The sequence below is a fragment of the Macrosteles quadrilineatus genome, unplaced genomic scaffold (genome assembly GCF_028750875.1).
Source record: "Macrosteles quadrilineatus isolate MER2022 unplaced genomic scaffold, UCM_ALF_1.0 Scaffold_2__2_contigs__length_208266976, whole genome shotgun sequence".
NCBI classification, from domain to species: domain Eukaryota; kingdom Metazoa; phylum Arthropoda; class Insecta; order Hemiptera; family Cicadellidae; genus Macrosteles; species Macrosteles quadrilineatus.
This window is the reverse complement of record NW_026542595.1, coordinates 147,828,760-147,853,570: the sequence shown is the minus strand read 5'-3', so window position 1 is coordinate 147,853,570 and position 24,811 is coordinate 147,828,760. Positions and strand designations below refer to the sequence as shown.

Genomic DNA, 24,811 nt, shown 5'->3' with positions numbered 1-24,811 from the left:
GAGGGCCGGCATCGGGGGTCGGTATCGTGGATGTTTTTTTTTTCTTTGGCACGAGATGATCGTGGTTCTGCTTTTCTCCACCAGAGTGTGCTGATATCGTCTGTTTTGGGGAAAAAAGGTGGTTCCGTCCTTCTCCACCAGAGTGTGTTGATACCTAGGTCGACTGGTCTCTAAACCTATTGATGTATTTTTGTTTGTTTATGGTTATATTAAATTGATTGTGGTTCTGCGTTTCTCCACTAGAGTGTGCTGATATTGTCTGTTGTCCACTAGAGTGTGTTAATACTATGGTTCTGTTTTTCTCCACTAGGTTTAACTGAATTATATGAAATGTCACTCTTATAGTTGTACAAGCTTGGTTGTTTCATAGTTGTATCCTCATTTATGTTAATAATAATATGTTTGGTACTTTGAACTATTTGAGATGTTACTGTTGTCACGATGATACCACATCAATTATTTCATGTTGATTAACGAGTGCTAATTACCATCTTGTATGGATGGAATATTCTTTGTTACTTTTAATTTTTGCATTCTTTGAAAAACTGAAATAACATGATTCTTATAGTATGGTAAAATGTCAAAAAGGAGAGTGAAAGTAAAAATATGGTTGAATAAAAAATGATGTGTTTATTATACTAAAAGATGTTTACACATGTTACATAACATTTATGAAATAGTGTTAATAAATGATTATTAAGATTTATATATAAAATCATTAATACTTAACAAAAGTTATTTTTACATATATAACAAGAATAAGAATATATTTATTTCCCTTAAAATCAGTTAAACAAGTCTATGATATAATAAACTAAGAGTACTTGAATACTAAGATATATATATATACAATTAAAAATAATATTAACATACAGGAATGCATTTGAGGTAAAATATAATAAACAGTATAAAATGATATAAAATTACATTTTCATCCATTTGTGAGCTATGTATCAATTTTTAAATCTATAGTTTATCGGTAAGCATAAAATCGATTGCAAACTGTTTACTGAGCAAAGTGAAAAGACTTTTTTAAAAATAAATATTATATTTCGCCTCAAAAGCGTTCCTACATGTTGGACATGTTCCAAGAAATAGCAAACAGGGTCCACAAAATATATGCCCACACGGTATCAGTACCACTGATGGAGTAGACTCCATACATATCGGACACTCAAGATGTTGTTCTCGGGCTGGCCCTGGGTCCATCGATGGTCTTGTGTGGTCATAGACGTTGTAGTCGTCATTCCTGTGTTCAGCCGCATACGATCGCATCAACCTGTTGTCTGCTGCCAAGGCTGTCGTCAGGGAATGATAAATTTCTCTGAAGACAGTAGCAGCTAACAATTGCTGTTGGATCGCACTTGTCCGAGCCACAAAGTAGCTGACGAAAACAAGTAGATCTCGAAGCTTCTGTATCCACTGTCTCACTACATTGGATGCTCTTGGATCTGTCCAGTCACATCGCCACTCCTCCCTTAGTTCTGCATTGGTGTTCTGTAAAATAAAACAGAGAGTCTTAGAGTTTGGAATTAAAAAATGTTTGGTATACAGACAATATGTTAGGAACTGTTTGGAATTTGAGTTTAACAACAGGTTAGTCGTGCTAAATATATAAAACATGCATGTTTTATGTAAAATGCATACCGTCACAATGTTGTCCACCCTGTCCAAGATGCGTTTGGAGACTAGTAGCTGGTTTGGTGATATGTAACCTCCAGAATGTTGGAGCATACCACAGCAGTACCCACACAATCCCCAGAAGCTTCTTGGGTCTGTAGAAGCTGTTCTCTGGGGCTGATTTGCTGCATTGCTAGTGGTAGCAATATTGACATTCTGGTTCTGTAAAAAATTAAAGACGATTAGTATTTACTATTTAAAACAAATGATTGATAACTTGTCTGTACCTATAGTCATTTACTATTTAAAACGATTTGTTGATAACTTGTCTGTACCTATAGTCTTCTAGAAACTTACACGGTGATTGGTTATGTCTTGTAGGGGTGTGGGTCGGTTCCGTTGTGGTGGTGGGAAGGCAAAAACGTCCTCGTCGTCCTCCTCCTCTTCTATAGGTCTTGAGGTTGGTTGTTCCGAACTGCGACGCAGGATGTTGGGCCGTCGAGAGCTGGTAGGGGTAGGAGGAGCATTGGTTGACTGGGCCTGATTGGATGGTGTCCTCCTGACCGACAACCAGCCTGATGAAGAAGAAGAAGCTTGATTTTCTGCCAGGATCCTCTGCATCCAGGCAGGGAGAACTCGTCGGTTCTCGTCAACCGGTTCGCTAGCTTGGGAGGTCGATGGAGTCGGGGCAGGGTTTGCAGTTTGCTGCCTGGCTCTTGAGGGTAGCCGAAGACCCATAAAACTCCTGCGGAACCGAGCTCTCAGGTGGTCAGGGAGATTCTCGATGGCTGTAATAAAGTCCTCCATCGCAGCATCGCAGGCCTGGGGGTTACCCTGAAAATTATAATAGTGCTCTTGAAAATACCTATACATGAATCTCTTTGAAGTGTTAAAAATCCTAGTTGTGACTCAACCCAAATTCATACATTATGTTTAAAGAAGGAGAAATATTGAATAATTATTATCATAGTAAATATCATTTTTGTAAAAATATAACTATTGCTAGTCTATTGAAGCAATATCTTGATAAACCATAGTTAAATATTTTTTGAATAAATACATACTCATTATTTGGATAAATATAGTCAGTTTGATAATATAAATCAATACTCTATGTAAAATAAATTGCATTATTATTATTAAATACATACGCTCGAGGCTGGACCTCGAAAGTGAGGCATGAGCCTATCTAGGCTTTGACGAACTCTCGTCCAAGCCTGATGATACTCGACATCTATTGAGTCTAGCGTCTCAGTCAACAACAGAGTTCGGCGTGCCTTAATTAGCATCTGCTGTGTAACATCCCTCTCCTCCCTTTCTATGTCAGTTGTATCATCTTCTTCGCTGGAGATCTCCTCGACCATGTCAAGGTTCTCTTCTGGTGCGAAGAGATCCCTGTCGTCTGAGGACTGCTGAGGAGCAGGAGGCTACATAAAAATAGTCAAAAATAATGTTTGTAATATAGATCTGATTTAAAAAGAATTTCTTTATAAAATTTAACTTATGTTTTTTGATAGCTTTTAGATTTTTAGTAAAGAGTAAACCCATTTATATGTAAACGTACTAGTGATTATGTTATAATAAAAAAAAAATAAAAAAAAAACAGGTTATGGTTAATGGAGAATCTTTAATAGTGAATAGTGTATATTTATAACATTGTTAATAACTTGTTGCAAAGGTTAATTTATAAGCGTATTAGGAGAATTATTAAACAGGTAGTTTTTAAAATATTGTAAAATCACATACCTGATTCGGGGGTCGGATAGCGACACAGCAGGTCACTATGAAGAGCATGTAGAAGAGCACAGCTGTAGAAGTTAGCTTGGTCATGTTGAAGCGACTGAGGCTTGCAACGATTGCGGGCGTATTAAATAGCGCTGGCTTCTTAACGTCAAGGCTCTACAAGGTCAGGCGTGTCCCGCCATTCTGAGACAAGGCATAGTTATTATGTAAGGGGCCTCACTTATAGAGATAGCTAACAAAAGACAAAACGCTATCTCCTATTAATATTTTTGACCCAAGTTTCCACACCACCCATGAGGTAGGGTCATGGCGCGTTCTTTTTTTGTTTACCCAGAGGCTTCCCCTGGAGGCCTAACCCTCTGGAGTCAAGAGGGACTAACATATGCTTTGACCAACCCTAGTTACATTAATATTACCACAACCCCCAGAGTTAAATTACATTAAGTAGTTTTCAGTTGTAAAAATGCTGTGTAAATGTTTGTTCATACTCACACACACCCATACTAGAGTTGTCACAAAGAAAACACATTTCACGGTTTTACAGGGGCTTATTCCCAACTTTGTTTCCTGTCAAAGTTAACCTAAAACGGATGACTTCACCTTTTTTTTTGTAACACATTAAACCAGGGGGAACATATCACGTTTTATGCTTTTTACGGCAACCCTGTGAGTAATAGTGTTGGTTTGGTCTGAGGAAAACATATTACGTTTTATGCTTTTTAAGGCAACCTCTCCGTATAGGATTTTACAACTGTTGACAGGATGACAGACTCTTTGGTTTTTAAAACTCACACACACACACACAACTCACACAGCAATTTTACATCTGAAAAGTATATTTACATCAATAGAAATCATATTTACAATAGAGCTAATCTAACTTTTTTTTTACTTTTTATTTTTCTTAGTAATAACGAGAACGTATTCATCGTTGTTTCCATGAACCTTTTTCAATTCAGAAATGAAACTAACGTGATCACAAAGAAATTTCCCACTTACTACCTGGTACAAAGCAATGTTAGTCCAATCAACTTTATCTGCAAAATCATGAATAAATGATTCGGATAGGGTTTGATTTTCACTGATAATAGACCAACATTCGGCAGAGAAATACGATGCAAACTCTCTGAGAATTTTCTCATCGATTTGGCATCTTTTTAAAAGTATGTGCCAGTTAATTCTGTGAAAATACATTCTAAGCAATTCAATATCAAAATTATAATGAGTTGACAGTAAATCCCAGTTGAGAAATCCGGCAAATCTCATTATAATTTTATCATTTAAAACACCTACCGGCTCTTTTGGTTCGGAGGAGAGAATATCCCAAGCGTTTGTGTCCATCTTGTTTGGTGGCTGATGAAATAATGAATTTAGTTTTCGAATTTTAATTTGTAAAATGTTTTGGCACTGCGCAGAGCACATTTACCCCCACTATTGTGCTGAGGTAAAAGACAAATCATCTGTAAGTTTGAAGAAGAAGAATTCGTATACGATTCTTCGATAGCTTCAACATTGACATGAAACTCTTTAAGAAACTTGACTTTTTCGCTACCTTTGGTGTAAAGTTTAGCAAATGGTTTACAAAGAGTTCGGATTAACTCTTCATCGTATGGTATACCTTGAGTATCCCATTTTATGAAGTGAAAATGCTTCGTTAACCACCTGGCTGATCGCAACATTTTATTATTTAAAAATGATTCGTTAAAAGGAGCATCAAAAACTAAATGTGTGTGAAAATGTTTACTCACTATAGCAAACTCTTTGATTATAAAACGATTTTGATTATCTTTGAACCCGTGAAATTCAACTATTGCTGACAGTCCCTTAGTTTTATTATCGTCCTCGCCCTTCTCCTGCTTTTGTTGCTGCTGCTGCTGCTCTACTGATCCCATATTAACCATTTCTTGAAAAACAAAACTTCGTCAACTAATTTATTTACAAAATGTGTAGGCAAACCCGCGGGTGGAATAGCGTCGTCCTCCTCCTGTGAGATCAAAACGCGGTCTATGAACATTCGAATCAGTTCTTCGTTGGTAAATAGCTCGACAAGGTATTTTTTGATTTCGTGGAGACTGCGCACGAACTGATCCCACTCATCACGGTTTAAGAGAATCACTCGTTCTTTGTCGTGAATGGACACATAGAGATTACCAAACACCTTTCTTACTTTCAATGTGTATCCCCCTTCATTAGTCGTGACACTGTAACCTTTTTTAGTTTCATCAGTCAAAGAGGATGTTATTTCATCAAAATGAACGGCTAAATCGTTAAAAGCACTATAGGGCCAAAAGATGTAGCTTTTCCCGGTTTTAAATAATACTCCTACAGTACGCATTAAACTTTCAAAATATCCGACTACTATGAATTTAGAACAGTCCTTGTCCAAATAGAAAATACTTTTTAAAAATATCTCTCTTATAGTGCTACGAGGAAGGGGCACCTTTGTGTTCTTCCTTCTGGGTTTTTTCGCGGTCATTACCTCGATCTGACCCGTGGTCTCCTCCACCTCCTCCTGCTCCGCCGGCTGTTGTGTTGAAAGAATAGTTGCTTTCTCGAACTCCATGGCTCACAGACTGATCCTCGAATGAATTTATTTTTACAATTATACAATTCCTACATATGTACCCCCACCCCTATTGTCTATTCGTTGTGATCATCATCATCATCATCATATTCACAATCATCGTCATCATCTTCATCATCTATTGCAGACATAGACCCGTCACTATCGGTAAACTGCAAAGACTCGGTATCCGAACAACTATCACTTTTGTACCAATCATTTTCCGATCCCCTGTTGATATTTTGACTAAAGATAGAGTACCGATTTACCAAATGGTACTTTAAACACCCGTACTTGTAAACGTTGAGTGGTGACTTTTTACTAGTATCCGTGTACATCACACGCTTCGGGTTATATGGTATTTCAGCTGTATAACTACTGTAAAATCTCAAACCGATTCCTTTATATTCAAACATTTCATTTACAATATTTTCCAACTCCTTTTCAGTGTACTCTTGTTTTAGTTGAGAGCGTGTAATGAATTCGATTGTTAAAAAATGAACATCTGACAAGTCGATAAAGTTTACAGGTTCTCTTCCGTTAATTTTATGTTTTTTTATCAAAACCATGTCCTCGTCAAAAAGATTTAGATTTATAAACGCGAGCTTGTCATGTTTTTCAATATTTTCACTTACCTCTGGATTTCCTTCCTGCGCGATCTTTTGGTCTTCAACACTCTTTGGCGTCTCCATGGCGACTGAATCGAAACAACACGTCTTTTTCACTTTGATTCACCATCGAGTGTATTTCGTCGAGTATTTGCAAAGCGCGACAGCGGTACATACCAGCTAAGCAGCATTTACAAGTATCTACTACATCAATTCCGGTTTCGTTTGTTTGTACACTTTCAACGCATTCTTTGTAATGTGAAAACTCGTCAGGCCCGGCGGTGTCCACTCTTTCTGTTAGATTGTGACGAGCAATATGATCGTCGAGACGATTTAAAAATTTCAACACTTTAAGTCTCTTTCTTAAAAGTTCCTCGTTCTCGACCGTCATAAATGCCGGATGGTTTTCTATATCTCGTTTGGCGTCCATGTCTCTGATGTAATTTTGCAAAATTATCCCGTCAAGATCAGAGGTCTGCGAGCGATTAATATTTTCAGCTCAGTTTCCTCAATTACAAGGCGACAGCACAAGGTGATCACGTGTCTGTGTGGCGCGCCTAGACCTTGGCCGGCCTTCGAACCCGGACCTCGGCCCTCGACCTCGACCCTCGACCTCGGACCCGGATAACCAGTTGGCCTTGGGCGGCGTCTCAGACGGAGATCTTTCGCACGTCGCCGGTTAGTGGCGTGTAAGTGTAATGGCAATCGTGAATGATGAGGCAATATCCCCAAGTGTTGGCGGGAAACTTTTTGTTAGTTTGAATGTCCAACTTCACTTCGACAGGGCCTGTCTTCATTGAATCGTTTTGTTTCGAACAATCGATTATGTAAATGGGACATTTTGTTGTATAATCTGTAAAGTTTAATATCGGTGAGCCTACTCTACCGTAATAAGAACTTTGAAAATTTGCGTAAGCGTCGTAAAACAACGCCGTATTTGAGAGTAGAGCGTCATAAGGGTAGTATATCGAATTTAGGTACACTTTTATATCTTTTACGTCACAAGAATCGAACTGTGACATATCCTTGGTGATGTCGTTTTTCCTACCTGTTTGAAAGCCGACAATTATGTACCTCGGTTTTTCCAACTGGTTGGTCGTACGGATAGGCCAGGAAAAGGAATCACTGGTCGTAGGTAAATTCGCATACTCATGCATTTCCCACTGTCTGAACGGTATGTGAATGTGTGGGTCTTTCTCGATGTACTTATAAAGTCTGAGTTTTGCCGAATCGTTTACCATCACATGAGGCACACGCCAGTATATCTTTACGATTTCCAATTTTAAAGTACCAGCTTCAGACGTACTAACGGCGTTCAGGTCGGTCGAGGACCTCAATAAAATGAGTTCTTGTTTACTATTGACGATTACCTTTCTATAATCCTCTGCGAATCCTAAAAGAAGTCTAAGCGGTATGGAGTATATAAAGTCTTTAACATTCACTGTCTCACCAGGCCCGAACCAACAGGCGTTCTGTAACACGTTTTTTTCTTCTTCCCGAATGGAAACCAAATTTTTCAAAGTCGTCGTGATTCCCACATTTCTAGTCCTATCGATTTCTTTACCACAGATCTCATAACGAACCTCGTCAAACAAAAATGCGATACCGTTGTTTACTAAATTAACATCTAATGCTGTCGCTCCTGTTGTTTTAGTTGCCTCTACTTTACCGTGAATGACAACGTAACTATCAAACGGCAAGGTAAGAATATCCTGTTGTAAGATCGGTATTCTGACTTCGTCGTTGTTTCTATAGCTACACGAGACGTATGGTTGATGATTATGATACTCCATACTAGTGACAGAGTCATCGTACATAGCAGCGTTTTCTATCGCTAGCATTGCCATTTTTTACTACTTTAAAACCGAGAGAACGTAGAAAACGTATATTTTTACAACTTAACTGGTCAGTCTTTCTTGATGAACTGACTTTTTGTGTAGTAGTTATTTCTCTAAATAGTATTCCCATCTCTACGTCTGAGATGGAGTCTAACACATATAGGCTCTCCACGAAAATTAACCAAATTACCGTCCTGGTCTCTTAAAGATACAGACAAGTTGTTTATCGTTTGAGCGATGACAGGCAAGTAAATCACATTCTTTGGAATCTCAATTATTTTATACCCCGGAGGTTCTGCAGGATAAAACTGGTGTATGACATGGCCTTCTATGCCGTTTAAAAACGAGCCTCGACTGATATTACACTCAACACGTATGGAATTCACTTTAATTATATTAATTGGCAGGTCTGATGTGTGAAGTGTTGCGGCTTCGTATACACCTGGCTTGAAACCTAACACCTGTGCCAAACTGTCTTTTTCCGAAAAGTTAACTTTTTCACTACAACACAATTCTGCTTGTAGAGTGTTATTGTTTGCTTTTAATGAGAAGGTAATATTTTCACCTAATTTAGATTTTATATATTTTTCTATGTCCTCGATCTCATAGCTTCCCTCGGGAATAACGACCTTTTTGTTTTCACCATAGTAAAACTTGTCATTGATATTTGTTTCAATGTTGGGAATTGAGTTGTAAGTTGTTAAATCGACCAGACCAAGCTCCCAATCCCCGGTACTTACATCTATTGGATATGCTAGTTCATGTGACAAAACGCTAGATGTTCCCGTGAGACAAAACATTACTAGAAAGAAACCTTAAGCACAAGTGTCCGCAAATAACTGAATCGTAATTTTGTTCTCTTTTGTAATTATAGTAAATTGTGCAATTCCCAAAATACCTCAAGAGCTCTGGTGGTGGTTTCAAACTACCAAAACTGTCATAATAATACACTCTGTTGTCTAATTTTCTAAAACATACCCAATGAGTGCCACCACCGCTTCCAGAATCCAGGTTTACTATTACTGATTCATATTTTTTGGGGTTTGAAGGTAGCATATCTCTCATGTACACTCCTCTAAAGTTTGGTATTTTAAGTAATTTTGCATATTTCTCCAACTCGTAGTTTGTTAGTGGTTTCACCGGGATTTTGATGTTTTTTTTTTCCTTGTAGTGCGTTTCTTTTTCTTGCCCGATCCTTGAACCTTTCTGTACGGTCTCAAGTATAACCCTTTACCTTTACTACTCTTGCGTTTTGGGGCTCGTTTCTTCTTGCGTCCTCCGCCGAACTTTGTTTTGGCTTTCATAGCTGTTGTAACTGTCCAGGCAGCTGCTTTTTCCACTAAAGACGAATCTGGGGCCTTGAATCTCTGCCAAGCCCGTTCAGCCAATTCTTGATCCGCACGTCTCCTGTTCTCTGAATCCTTATATCTAGAGTAGGCTATGTCGTGCACCTTACAAGCCTGATCTAATTTATTTATTCCTGGGTCCCCTCTGGCCAACCTTTTGGCTAGTTTAGTTCCAGGTCCACAATATTGATATCCTCCCGGTATATGAAGTTCGATGGGTAATAAGTCGATAGCTTTATTAAGAACCGAAGAAACTATACCTCCTCCTTGAACGGTTGTTTGTTTACATCTGAATCTCTTAGTTTTGGATTCTGACATTTTAAGTTGTTCACTTTCTTTAAGTAGAAGGTCTATTCAGTTCCTCGTCGATGAAAAGATCGTAGCTATTGGGTGGGAGAGGATGGACTTCTTCTTCTGCTCCACTCTTTTTTGCTACTGAATGATCGGCAAACAAAACTTCCCAATTTATGAAATCTTTTTCACCTCCTATCGGTATTGTAGCAGACCTACCGGTTTCCTTTTTATTTATATAATTATACAGTAACACTCCGAATTTTCTCAAGTTTTTATCATGGTAGTCTTTATTACTAGCTATTAAGCCCTCACATTTTGCAAGTCTTTCTTTAAATAATCTCAGATCCTCACGAAGTATTTCTAAGCTAGCAGTTAATGCTGAATGTTCCTTTAAACAAATGTTTTCTACAAAACGTTTTGTTGCAGCATCTCTTGGATGTCTAGGAACGGCTAAGTTATTTATTTGTTTTTTACCAGCGTCAAAGTCAGAGTCCTCACCCTGTGTCAAACACATTCGTTTTAAAGTCTGTAGATTAATAGCATCTTTTCCCTCAAGAGCGTCATCTACATTTCTCATCCTTTTAGACCCCAAATTAAAACCTCCACTCTCCAGTGGGATCAGTCTTGAATCCACATATAATTTGGACACCGCATCAAGTGATTCTACAGCCTCCCCAATGTTAGTTAGACGCTTGCTCTTTATATCGTAGTGCCCATCAGCTGTCATATCAAATCCATCGCCTTTAGGTCCTTTGACATTTTTTTCTGAGGACTTTGAGCTGCGTCCAAACTTGTCAATCGTCATTTTAACAATGCCTTGAATCTACTATTACCAAAACCCTTTATAAAGCCGGCCTCTTTCAACTCTTCCACAATACTAATAATTTCATTCGCATGCACTTTGTTTCCAGTTTCTGTGGACATAGCTATGTGTTCAAATCGCTCCACCAACTCGTTTGGATCGTCCCAATATAACACATCGTGGTGTTTTGTATTCTTCCACGCCATACCCTTACCACGACTGGGAAATAGTTTTTGGATAATTCTGATATATTTTTGCCCTCTACTTGATTTAATTTTACCGTTATGCCTGAAACCGTCTCTATGAGCATTTGTATCAAATAGTATACTTTTGTATTTATTTAAATCTTCATTCGTGTATGTATTACTATCTGGTAGTCTTTTGAAAAGTAATTCATAAAGACCTTCAGATGCCCCATAGTTTATACCACCTATTTTTATATTTCCCTCACTATCAAAATCTAATTCTTTTCCACCTACCATCAACTTTTCACCATCTAAAAACTGAGGTCCATAAACGTAGTCTATGGTCTTTTTATTTCCACCAGCATCTCTTAGATACATATCCATATAATGCTGTGTAATGGGATTCTTAAAGTATGTCTCAATAAACTGAGTTGTTGACGCTTGTTGTTGAGGTGTGGACACTAGCGCTGACAAATCTTTACCTTTAGGTGTTGACATGGTGTCGGGGGAGAACCTTTCAGTCTCCTCCTCCTCGTCGTCATCAGTAGAATAATAATTTAACGATTGTCCTTTGTCGTCGTCGTACACATGTTCCTCCTTAATAGTTGGTTGCTCCGTTTTTATATCGGTGACGTTTTGTGGTGTTTTTCTTAGCTCTTGTATGATCGGTTTGTATTGCTTTTCAAGTAATATATCACTTTCTTCAGCTCCTTCTTTGAACATCTTATACTTGTGTTTAATAGCTTTACGCAACTCAATAAGTTTGGCAGTAAGTTGTTTACTCTTAGGTTCCATAGTGAAAACTAAAAGTTTGAGTTTTACTTTGAGAATTTAAGGTAATTCCACCTGTCTAAAGAACATTGCACGCTTTTTGTGTTTTCGTATGAAATGTATTACATCTATTAAGGAGATTCCATAACTAAAGTCCAGTCCGTTATAATAATTCTGTACTCTAGAATCAAAACGTGGTATCACATACGGTCGTATAAGACTTTTAAATATAAATGTCCTTTTCCAATCATCTCTCCACTGAGGGATTTCTGATACTATGTACACATCTTTTTCTACTGCTGTCGTCATGAACCTCTTGAGCGTATCAATTGGTCTGTGTTTGTTAATGTTCTGTAATAAAAATGAGTTCAAGAGCCAAAACTCGCATGGATTTGCCCCTGTAAACCTTTTCCACTGTTCGAGTAATTTTGAATTTGTTACAGAATACACACAATTATTCAAACTGATTCCGAATTTTTCACAATTTAAGGCAACTGTAGGTAAAGCTTCTCTTAAGAAATCTACAGTATACAACCCTTGACAGAGATTATTAACACCACTGAATGGTTTACCCCTAGGTTGAGGAGGAATGCCGTCTGGGACAACATCATAGGCAACATTATAACTTATATTTATATAACACTTTAAAGACATAGCGGTTTGATAAATCTTTAAAGGTGACCTTATCGGTATTGTTCTTTCTGTCAAAACTATACATCTACTAGCATTCGGTATCAAACATCCATATTCTAACATTCTAAACACGACTTGTGAAAAATTAACGCTTCCATGTAGATCTCGCAGGGGTAGGGTCGGTCCAAATATATCAGGAAAAGGTCTGAACCTAGAAATGAGGTTTTGCGGGTTTCTTACCGTACAGTTGTTCATATCTTCATGATACATCACTAGTTCCAATGGAACATTCTTCTTTTGACAACGGTATACAAAGTTTAACCAAGCATCCCTATTATAAGTCCTCTCACTTGCTGAGATCATAAGAAGTATTACAGGTGGTATAATTGTTGAGCTTTTAGGTCTTTTATGTCTCCAACATCTCTTGTTAAACTGAAAACCATGTGGAGGGCTTCTACTACAATAGTTGCCACAAAATTTACCTTTATCTTTGTAATAAAATGTACATAAATTTGATTTAACATTATGAAGCTTTACATCGAAACCCTTTATATCATTGTAAGTATAAATGCGCACCATTAGAAAGCCGTTATAAAACTACTAAGACCAATCCTGTATCGTCCATTATATTGATCCTGACTTTTGTCAATGACTAAAAACCCATATTTGTCTTCCCATGCCTTTGCACACAGCTCTTTGAATTTTTCAAAAGACATGTCAGTAGTCACATGATCACCATACACATGTCTCAAATTCATTTCATCTTGTTTAAACAGTATGAGAAAATTACAATTGTCTCTAATGAGCTGTTTTGGTATAGCACTGTATGTTTGTCCTAAATAAAATGTATCAATGTCATTATGCCTACCCATGGTAAAGTAGCTACGAATGTTATTATGTTTTTCACAAGATATATCATCAAATATCATGATAGAATCCGGCTCAGCCTCATTCGGGGGAATGACTAAACTGTTATCGTCGTAAGCAAAATAACCAATTTCCTTAGGCATAGCTTTCTTTAAAAACTCATATTTTGATTGATATAGAGATTTTGAAAAAACATAAATGTTTTTAAACCTAACACCGTTTTTATCAAAAATTAAATTAAATAGAATATTTGTTTTCCCTGAAGAGCTAGGTCCACAAATTATACAACGAATAGAGTTTGGTAATAAATCCCCATGTTTGTTCCTCTTTACACATCCTGTACCGATAAACTGGTCAAAGTTCTGCACGGTTAAATGAACATTCTGTTTCTTAAGCCGCATACTGACTGATTACTCAAATGTGCTGACAGTATGATAAATACTTGATAAGGATTTGCTATTTCTTAAAATAACAACAGATCACAGTCGCAGGTCATCAGAATGAACCCAACTATCACTATTTTTATCGTGCCCTGCCCAACGAACTAAGAGCTTATTACCCTTTCGTTTCAAAATCTTTTCCACTAAATATACATCTCCAGTCTTGGACTTACTAATTTCCTCTGTATAAAACCCACCTTTTAATATTTCTCCTTTATGATCTTGAAGAATATAAGTGATTGGTCTAGTTGGTTTGACAGCATGTATTCTAAATATCTCGTTTGTCCAATTTGGTAAATATCCTTTTTTAAACATTCTTTTCGCCTTACTAATTCTAACACTGTCCCCTACTTTAAATTTGTATACCTTTTTTGGATTTGCTGCTTCATTTATTCTGTTTAATATTTGTTTTTCATGTTTTTTCTTCACTTCTTTTGGCTTCATACCAATGGTCCGATGTTTTGTATTATTATAGGAACTAGTAATATGATCTAATATGCTTACCCATTCATAACTTCCTCTTGCTGTAAATAACTTGTACATTTTTGACTTTAAAGTTCGATTTAACCTTTCAACAATACTAGCTTTTAATTCAGAGTATGTATGATAATGATTAATTTTATACATATTCATAAGTTTATTTACATGTTTATTAAACCACTCTGTACCTTGGTCTGTTTGAAAGTTTTTCATTTTATTTTTAGCTAAAATTGGTTCTAAAGCTTTAGCCACCTCTATACCAGATTTACTTTTTAGTGGTATTGCAAAAGCAAACTTGGAAAAACAATTGATCATAGTCATTATATACTTATAGCCTTTGTTAATTTTAGAATATGGTTGCATTTCCACTAAATCTGCTTGATATAAATCGTTGAGGCCCTTAAGTGTAACTTTACGTCTGAGGTAATTTTTTCTAGCAGACCTATGTAGTTCATCAGCAATTGCCAGTCTAGCTTCCATTGTGGAAATGACCATATTATTCTGTATTACATAATTTATGTATCATATCTAATTCAGTGATTCTCATAATGTAGATAAAACTCATACTTGCAAGAAATAATATTAGTATAAAAATCTTTTCTATTGAATCATTAATATTACAGAATATCATTTTAAAACACTTAACACTGTCCTAACATGTAATTACACTCACCAAAATCTCTAAAGATACTAAATAATAATTTTGTTTACCTATATTTGACTACAATAACTATTTTTACATTACATTGTCCACTTGCATCTTAAAACATGACCGTTGAAAATGAATGATAAATTTGTGTGTTCTCATGCCCCGCTTATGGAGTCTTACATTGTTTTTTGTATCCATATGGTAAAGTGTCATGATCACCATCGTGTTTTCTCTTAGGACCTGTTATTTTGAAATCCTTTTTCTCCACAATTGTTACCACATCTCTACTCTCTGTTCTTCTAATTCTACTTTCTATAATTGGTACTGATTCACTGGTTTCACTTAAAATCATAGCTTTTAGGCATGAAAAGTTCAATTTTCTACTAGCAGACAAATTTAGGGTGATACCTTTGATTTTGCAAACTTCTCTATACTCATTTGTTACTGGGGAATAAACAACATATCCATAGGTTTTGGGACCACCAGAACAAAACTCCACAATAAATGAGCCTGGTCCATAATCTTTAGCTAACTCATCAGTCATGTCCCCTAGGTAGTCTCCAACAGGTATTTTATATAATCCTGGTCTATAGACGTAGATAACCGAGTCTGTATCATAATAGCACACTTGGTTTCCTAGTTTCTCAAGGTGTTCATATAGTTTTAGTCTGGCTTGACTTGTAGTGAAAGCTGCTAAGACCACATTGACAGTTCTTAAGCATTCGCCAACTTCTTCTAAATGCTGCCAATTTACAACGACAACTTCTTCATTGATCTCTTTAATTCTGTTTACCTGGTCTACTGGACTAACTAGGAGGTTGAACAATTCCTTAGGATCCCTAGTCACTAACGTTTTGGTCTGGTTTTGCCTCTGTCCAAACTTGCCCCAAAATGAGTTGAGCATAAGTTTGGAAAGCGAGCGCATCCCTTCATTTTTCTCGATTTTGTCAGAATCTAATGAAATTCCTTCATGGTCAAAGTAGTCTTTTATGTATCGTTGTTTTTCCTCTTCTGTTTTACACCAGTCGGGATAACCTGAAGCTTCTTGCTTGGTTTTTAAAAACTTGTCGATGAATTCTGTAAATAAACCTCCATTTTCAAAAGTAGCCATTTCATATTGCCACAACTCATATCGCTCTAGAATTACGTAGCCTTTCTCTACAGCTTTTCTTATTTCCATCATAGTCCATGTTCCTACCAAAGCTCTCTCTTCCACTCCATGGTGACACTCTCCAGAAGATGACAAGTTCTCTCCACACACACGACACAAGACAAACATTAATTTATCATTCATTTTCACCGGTAATACAGGATGATAAAGATTTGTAGGGGGTAGAATTTTACATTTAAGAAGTCCTTCAGCTTCCATTCCTCTCTTTAGACATTCTTCATCACCAACAAATATCGTAGGATGTCCTACAGGAAACATACCGTATTTGCAGACCCAAGGATAGAGAGAACAAATGTCTACGTAGAATATCTGTTCTCCTTCTTCCTTCTTACACTTATAGTATGTCTTTGAGTTTCCGGTTCGGCCCCCATAAAAAGCATCCCTCGGGTTTAGTGGGATTGTGTTTAGAATCGGGATATTGTTAAGATATTGCAATTTATTTCTCTTCTTCAAATCATCAAATTCACACTCCCACATATCTATTACATCAAACTGCTGTCGTATCCTTCCTGTTCTTTCTATGGTTCTTTCGTACCGCAAGTGTAAACTGTCTGATAGATCATCTTGAAGAGGTTCTTCTCTTTTATATGGAAAACATTTCGGACATCCATGGAAATAGCAACCATAAAATTCATAAACTATTTCTCCATCAAACCCGTCAACCTTTCCAATGCCTGGAATTTTAAATTCTCGGCTGTTGCCAGCATGTTGAATCCTCACATTTCTTTTGTCCTCTTCCAAGGCCAACCACTGTAGAGCCTTTGCAGATTGGTTATCGGCAAGACGATAACCACCTATAGGAATAATACCTATGGTGTCTGGCTTGAGGAAGTTTCTTCTAAATGCTAAGTTGCAAGCACTTGCTATAGTTACTGCTTCCAAAAATGGATCTACGTTACATTCTTTTAAAAACATCGTCCTAAATTTAATACAGGCTTGAGCCAGGATGTCCACGTCTGAAATGCAATATTCTAGGATTTCTTTTTGAAAATCAAAGGTGTAGTTATTTACAACCTGCTCATTATGCCATTCTATAAACTTTTCATACCCTTTTGTAAACATAGAGTCTGGACAGTAATACTTTTTGTCAGGGATAGGTCCGACATAGTTTTGGTGGCTCAAAGTATTGAAAAGATGTGGGAAGTATCCCTTCTTTTTTTCAGAGCCAAGATCGAATGATTTTGGGAGGTTTGCTAATGCCATAGGAAAATAGTTAATAGAGTCAATAAATCTTACATTATCAACTTCCATTAGGATGATTTTTGTCCCTCTTGAAATCAATTTTGGACTGTGTTTTGTCTCATTGTACACATACTTTAACAGAAATTGAAAATCAAAGCCCTGCCCATTGTGCGCAATTACACAAACGGATTTGAATTTCTTTTTTGCCTCCATTACATAGTTCATGAACATTTCTACAGGATTCACATTGAACACTCTTTGACGGATCATACAGTTTTCACAGTGAATGTCATCATCATTCGATATACATTGCCAGCAATACTGTTGGCTAACACAAAGATTTACAACATGAAGTTTTTTCTCTGGATCATCTTGAATGTTTTCATCTTGACGAGTTTCAAAGTCAAAAAATATAAATAAAAAGCTCTTTGCATTAGGTCTACTTGAATCTACTCTCATATAACATTTGTGGTTAGGATCAGTATATTTTAAACATACTTTACAAAACTGTTCTCCACACACATGGATCTGTTTTCTACCCTTGGGTCTTACAATCCGGTTACATTCCCCACACTTCTTTACAGATGAACAAATGTTTTTTTGGTGAGCAATAAAACAGGTTTGGTTTTTAAAATGACGGTTACAGTCAGGACAAGTAATACCATCATGTTCCAGTTTGCAGGGCGGTGAGGTTACCATACAGGCTGAACACAATGATGAACATCTATGTTCATTTTGCTTTTCATACCCAATATGACAAGCCTCACAATAGTATTTACAGGCAAATGCTGATGTTAAACTAGTTATAACATTAAAATGGCCTTCATTAAAAAGAAGGTTGATTTTTAGTTTTGCATCAGCATTGTCACCACTAAAATAGGTCTCTCTACCTCTCGTATTGTAGTTATAAACAGTTATTTTGTATTTTTTTAGATGAGACTGTAACTTTTCTAACTCTCTAATGCCAGCTCCTTCTAAAGGTATTGAAACCCTAGCTTTTGCTAACAATTTTTCAGCTCGCAACGTCTGTCTTTTACCCTTATCCTGTTTGATTGCTTTGTAAAGAGGATCATTTTTAGCATGAGCCTTTCCAACTACCAAAGCTCGAGCTAAACACAGGTTATCTATGTTTTTAATTGTAACAATTCCAATTCTACTACGACACTCTTCTGAAAAATTGTTATAGAAACCTGATCTTTTATGACCCCCAGATCCTACAGGTAGACTAACTTTAGTACACTCCACTATAAATGTATCACTAGATGTAACAGACTCTTCATTACTTTGTATAATACCCCCAAATATAGTCCACAAAACATCATCATTCACCTCCTCTGATGGTCTAAAAGCAACGTATCCAGGTTCCTTATTCTTTAAATTCAAACTTTTCAAAGTAAATCCTAAATAATCATTCGTCCCTGTACATTCACGTTTCATTTCCTCTACCAACTGAGCAAAACCACTTTTGATCCAATCAAGTTCATTATAACCAGCCGGTGGTGTATTAAATTTAAAAATGGTTTTTCTTCCAGACATTCTAAATTTTCTAACATACGTATCATGGCTTCTAACGATATGAATAGGTTCCATAGTAAAAACTACAAATATGTACTCACCATCAAACAGCCACTCGTACACTCAAAGAGAAACTAGTGAACAGCTATTGACGCAACATTTGAAACTCGCGCGCTATATAGTGTACGTCACACCCAGTTCTACCACGGGATTGGTCAACCGGAAAGCGCGCCAACTCCCCACTATATAAACGATCGTACCACCACAGTTCACAGTACACGTCTTACTTCGAAGCTACAGCGTTCTACTGCTACAATCTCTTCAAGCACTTCCACGCAAATTTTACGTAAGTAATTTGAACACATTTTATTAATATTTCGATCTTTAACTTTTTCAATTTTGTCCTGTCCTTTATATTATTGATATATTATTATTAACTACGAGGTATTATAAGTACCTTTGAAATTATTTCACCTGTTTCTTTTATTCTTCTCTGAAATCGAACTCTATCTCTAGCCACCATCTCCCAAACTGATTTCCTTTCTTCATCAGGCAATAAGTAGACATTGGTAACAAGTGGATCAGCAAAACGTACACGTTTTTTATATATATTTTCTAACATATTGATTAGGTACCAAACAATTCTTAGTTTTATAACCTATACATTACAACTGCTACTGCCGATAATTATCATGCTTACACCAAGACTGTCAAGAAAGAATTAACTCTTGCTCAGACGGTACTAACTTTTTATCTCTAAAACAAATGGTTAAATACAGAAATACATTAGTTTGCAAATTGTTACAGAATATGGATAAGATGCTCAGTGAATTGGCTGAATTGGAAAAGTATGAGGGACCTCCAAAATACAGCTGTAAGGAGCTCACTGCTAAAGAAGGATACCCTATAACATCTATGAAGAGAACGGACAGCAAATTTGGACCATCAGTCGTTGCTGAGATAACCTTACCTGATGGTGGAGGACCAGCAATAACATTTCTCCCTCAGCGTTTTGTGACCCATCTCTCAGACGAGCAGATTGAAAATTTTAATAAAGGGGGGTTTCGATTGAAATGTACAGGGATGTCTGGTAGAAGCATAAATTTACTATTTTTTAAATAAAAAGAAACATTATTTGTATATGTATGCTGTAGTTTCATTCCTTAAAACCCAGATATCTCTCAAGTTTGATAAATTACATATATATATATAATAACAACAACAACTAATTATATTAGCAAAACTAGTGCAGTTAGTAACATATAATGGTAAACAGTTTAGATTACAGTAAAATATAAAAGATGGTATAGAACATTTTGTTATACATATTATTGCAAATTTGTAATCAACATTGATTGTTTAACCTACGCTTATGAAATAATTAAGTTGGTATCACTATGATAATAACATATAAGTTAAGGCAAATAATATACCAGAAATATTATTAGTTTGCCTGAGGGTAGGACTATGAAACATCCAAGTTGGTACAACTATAACAATAACATATTGTATAATCTGAGATAGTCACAAAATACATCAAACAGTGCCAACACACTCTGGTGGACAAAAGCAGAACCACAATCAATTTAATACAACCATAAACAAAAACAATAGGTTTAGAGACCAGTCGACCTAGGTATCAACACACTCTGGTGGAGAAGGACGGAACCACCTTTTTTTCCCAAAACAGACGATATCAGCACACTCTGGTGGAGAAAAGCAGAACCACGATCATCTCGTGCCAAAGAAAAAAAAAAACATCCACGATACCGACCCCTGATGCCGGCCCTCGAAGCCGGCCCTCGTATACGACCTCGACACAAAGTCTAACATCGAGCGCCGTGGCTCAGTGGTTAGCGTTTCGGCTTCTCATGCCGCCGGACCAGGTTCCATCCCAGCTCCCGCCAAACACTTTTTGCCCTACTCCTTCCGCCATCTTTGTGACGTCATCGAGCTCTCGACCAATCAGAACGCGGGGCTCAATGCGGGGGATTTCTACTCATGTCAACGAGGTTCCAATGTGACGCCGGGTGCTAAAACACCATGGTGCCAATCTGTCGTGGTGCCAATCTGACTGCGACTCAAACCAATCACTGGCTTAGCTCACTGTAACTGGCTAAACATGTAGGAAAATAAATATGTCAGTAAAAATAATCTTTTTATAAAGGGCCAGGATTGAGTGACGAACAAGACCTTCACAGTATTTTATTTTGATGCAAAGTTAGTGAGTGCTACAACGTGTTTACATTAGACTAGATGACTGAGGAGAACCGATATTTCAACCCCCCCCCCCCCCAAGTAAATATCTGGGCACACCAGCACACCACTGCCATCTGTTACTTGAATATTTATTGTTATAATGTAGTGGCGTCACCATCTTAAATAATTGATAGTTTATAATTTTACTTATGTTTCTTGGATTGATTGCGCAATTACAATATTTATACAAAATTTAAAATACTTAAAAATTATTAAAATACTTTAAATGTGTGGTGATCGATTTCGATTAGACACTCTAATAATCATATCAGACCCAATAGGCGGATCTGAACAGCTGATCGTAGCCAACCTATTTTTAAGAGTGCATGGATTTTTTTTTTTTTTTTTTTGTTATCAGAATTTATTTTACAATCTGTTCAAACTTCAAATATGAGAACAATAAGTAAAACATATATCAAACAATGTCAGGAAGCAAGCACCTGTTCAGCAACAAGTCTTGCCAAAAATTTGATACGTGCATAATAAAAGTAAATAACTTCTTGATCAGCATTTTACGTGTTATTAAATTTACGGAAAGTAAATAAAAGAAACGTCTTATAACACCTAAAATAAACTTTTTAAGTATTATAAGACGTTTCTTTTATTTACTTTCCATAATAAAAGTACGCAGTTTTTGTGTTGTTTAGTTGGAAAATTGGCGTGTGGCAAAAAAAGAGTGCGGAAAAGTAAGTAAATGCAGCCTCATAGCTTCTAAGAGAGGTTATTTTTTCGTTTATTGATTCCTTGACCTATTACAATAATTTATAATCAGTTTGGTGCTCGGTAAAATTTAACTACAAAACAGTAGTGCGTAATGAAATCCTACTTGATTAACCAGGGGGCAAACAACTGTTTTCCGGATTAATTTCATGCGTGGAAAGCCTATTAAAACAGTGTGTACTGTGTAGTGTGCCAAAAAAATAGTATCTTTTGAATTAATCCATCGCCTACGCCCACACCTAATCTATCCTTCGACAAAAAAAGTACAGAAAAGTAGTATGTAAACAACAATAACAATATTCTCTATACCATATGTATGAAGCTATTCCTATCGTTGGTTATCAATAGTTCATAAAGAATTACACAGTTACCATTTATAATCTAAATAGCATGATAAGAGGAACACTGTTGAAAAGTGCTGATTTATACGTTTTATTTTGATCAAGTTTGAGTTTAATGCTCTCCTCTAGATATATTGGTGTTCTGTGAACGATAATAGATGAAGTTGTGTTAAGAATGATTTGAAGTTAAAATCTGTTGTTTGGTATACATAATCGGATTAAGGTATGATTTACATCGCCCATGTTGATTCTTTCTTTACTATCAAGTAATAGGTAGCTATTTTAGGGCTTTAAAAATGATCTACGTGTCTGAGACGTTTTCCACATATGTCCATTACCGCAATAACTCGAGTAAAAATCAACCAATTTGGATTAACTTTCCTAAAAACGTGTATAATTACATCTATTCAAAAGACTTCTTAAAACAGCATGTTACTATGATGGGAACAGGCATAGCCTCCTCTAACGCAAAACCGCGGCGTTGGTGTGTGACAAGGTTGCACCGGCATCTGTATTTCCACGGCAATAATTAACACTACGTAATAACAAAAGTGTAAACATAAAAATTGCACATACGCTCCGTTATAAATAAGTGCAACCACTGTTTTGGTTTGCCAGGAAAGTGGTGTTGTAATGTTTGTCTCTCCGCGGTCTTGTCATAAGAGGAGGCTATGAAACAGGGTTTTATGAAGGGTTTACCAATACTGTACAAGGTACCATCATAATATTAGTTATAGATATTATAGTTTTGTATACTGTATACATTATAGCTTTTATAGATAGGCTACTGCAGAAGGTGGGGCCACCATCCGCCTATTGTCACTATAGCTTTCATAAATCACAAACGTTGACGAATTAGTCTCACTTAATATGATTTCAAGGCTTGTGAATCCATCCACTCAATAGTACAAAAATATTACCCATACAACAGTATATTATATTATTACAGTGATACAATCAAATTTTATGCAAACGGTTAAGGCCATTTACCAAATAAAAATATAGGCATATGGCATATCAAAATGAAGCTTAGAGTGTGTAGATTTTGCCGAAAAGTATTGATATGGACGAACTCCCTAAGGGCTCTGCCCCACAGGCTGATTTTCAAAAGGCTACACCTTGCATGTTTTGGAAGTTATTATTTGATTAATTTAGTGAACAACAGCTGGCCAATGCAATCGACAATATAGTTTGTTTGTTTACATTTTTGTTTACTTATTTTATTATTTACTTTTACGTTCTTAAAAGAGTCGCGGTGAATGGACAGTGAAGCTATTTATAGCTGTTTTTTACAAGTGAGTAACTAAAGGTGTTCGAACCATGATGACTAATTAACAAACCATGTATGTTGTTCATTCCAAGAGGTTGTCACCGATCTTTAACAGATCGCAATTTCATTGAAAAATATTAAAGATGTCGTGAAAGAGAGCTGCGTGTTCAGGTACAACCTCGGCCAACCTTAGGACGTAAGGCATGAAGGTTCCACTGCCTTTAACATCCTTACACATAAAAAATTTCTCGAACTTGGGCCCTTTAAATGAAATATAAAGTCAAAGTTGATTAAATTAATTTAATGGTGGTTTCTGTTCACCCGTGAATTCACGGTTAGAACCTCTTGTTTCAGTTTAAAGTGTGAATTGTAGTTTAACAGCTGAATGTACATTCGTAGTACATTCATTCAGATAATTTAAACAAGAGACGTAGTAAAATAATGATAGGCCTACTTTAATTAAATTACAGTCTGGTGTAAGGTAAACAAAAAACTGCAGTGTTTAAAATAATGTATACCTACAAAAACTTCTGGTAGTGTCCTATTTACAAGCAAATACAAAGTGAAAGTAAATAACAATTTGTTATGTAAAAACCAGATAAACACCAAGTATAAAATACGAAATTAAAAACTAAACCAATGTAACAAGAGACAAGTATATTATAAAAATGCGTTTAAAATATAATCCTATATATTAATTAACAGTCTGGTGTATTGGTACAACAAAATATTAAAATTAAACTTGTAACTGCAGTGTTTAAATGATCAATTACTACAAAAAGGCTTCTAGTGATGTAGATATTTACAATCAATAAAAGAAATTTACAGTTTGTTATATACAAAATCAGAAAATTCAGTTGGATGGAATTAAATGCCCCTATGCATTTCATTCAACAATTAATTAATGTAATTTGCAATTTAATAATTGGAACACACAATTCAACATTGTGCATTTCCAACAAAAATTATGTTGGATAGAATTAAATGTACTGTTGTTATTAGGTGAAATAACACAGAACAAGTAAGTATCAAAATTAAACTTTTACGGCCAAAATTTAGCGTACGCAGCCAACGAAATAAAGAATGCAAGTTAAAATTACTACAAGTATTTTGCATTTAAAGGTTTCGTAATACAGTAAAGTTAAATAGACACCTTCTAGTGATGAAATGCACTATTTTGTATTGTTTTACTACCTTACACAAACATCTGTTACTTTTATATTTAGTGTTCGTGGCCAACGAAATAAAGAATTCAAGTTCAAATTACTACAAGTATTTTACATATAAATGTTTCGTAATACAGTACTGTTAAATAGGTACCCTCTAGTGATGAAATGCTCTATTTTTTATTGTTTAACTACTGTACACGAACATCTGTTACATATTTAGCGTTCGCGGCCTAAGAAATAATGAATTCAAGTTCAAATAACTGCAAGTATTTTACATTTAAATTTGTCATAATACAGTACTAAAAACCACTATCATATACAGTATTAAAAGAAGCATAAAAGATT

At 36.1% G+C, this 24,811-nt stretch overlaps 2 protein-coding genes across 2 annotated transcripts; both read right to left on the bottom strand.

Annotated features, from left to right (window-relative positions):
• Positions 1 to 7,184: 7,184 nt before the first annotated feature.
• On the bottom strand, positions 7,185 to 8,381 carry LOC128985017 (uncharacterized). Its single transcript, XM_054404390.1, has one exon. The coding sequence runs from the start codon at positions 8,379 to 8,381 to the stop codon at positions 7,185 to 7,187; it is 1,197 nt and encodes a 398-aa protein (XP_054260365.1).
• A 6,624-nt stretch (positions 8,382 to 15,005) lies between these two features.
• Positions 15,006 to 16,925, bottom strand: LOC128985016 (uncharacterized). The gene has a single exon (XM_054404389.1). The coding sequence runs from the start codon at positions 16,923 to 16,925 to the stop codon at positions 15,006 to 15,008; it is 1,920 nt and encodes a 639-aa protein (XP_054260364.1).
• Positions 16,926 to 24,811: the final 7,886 nt, after the last annotated feature.

What these genes read in the sequence shown, in the direction of transcription:
- LOC128985016 (XM_054404389.1), bottom strand. Translation starts at nt 16,925, where the DNA reads ATGTTTTTAAAAGAATGTAACGTAGATCCATTTTTGGAAGCAGTAACT.
- LOC128985017 (XM_054404390.1), bottom strand. Translation starts at nt 8,381, where the DNA reads ATGGCAATGCTAGCGATAGAAAACGCTGCTATGTACGATGACTCTGTC.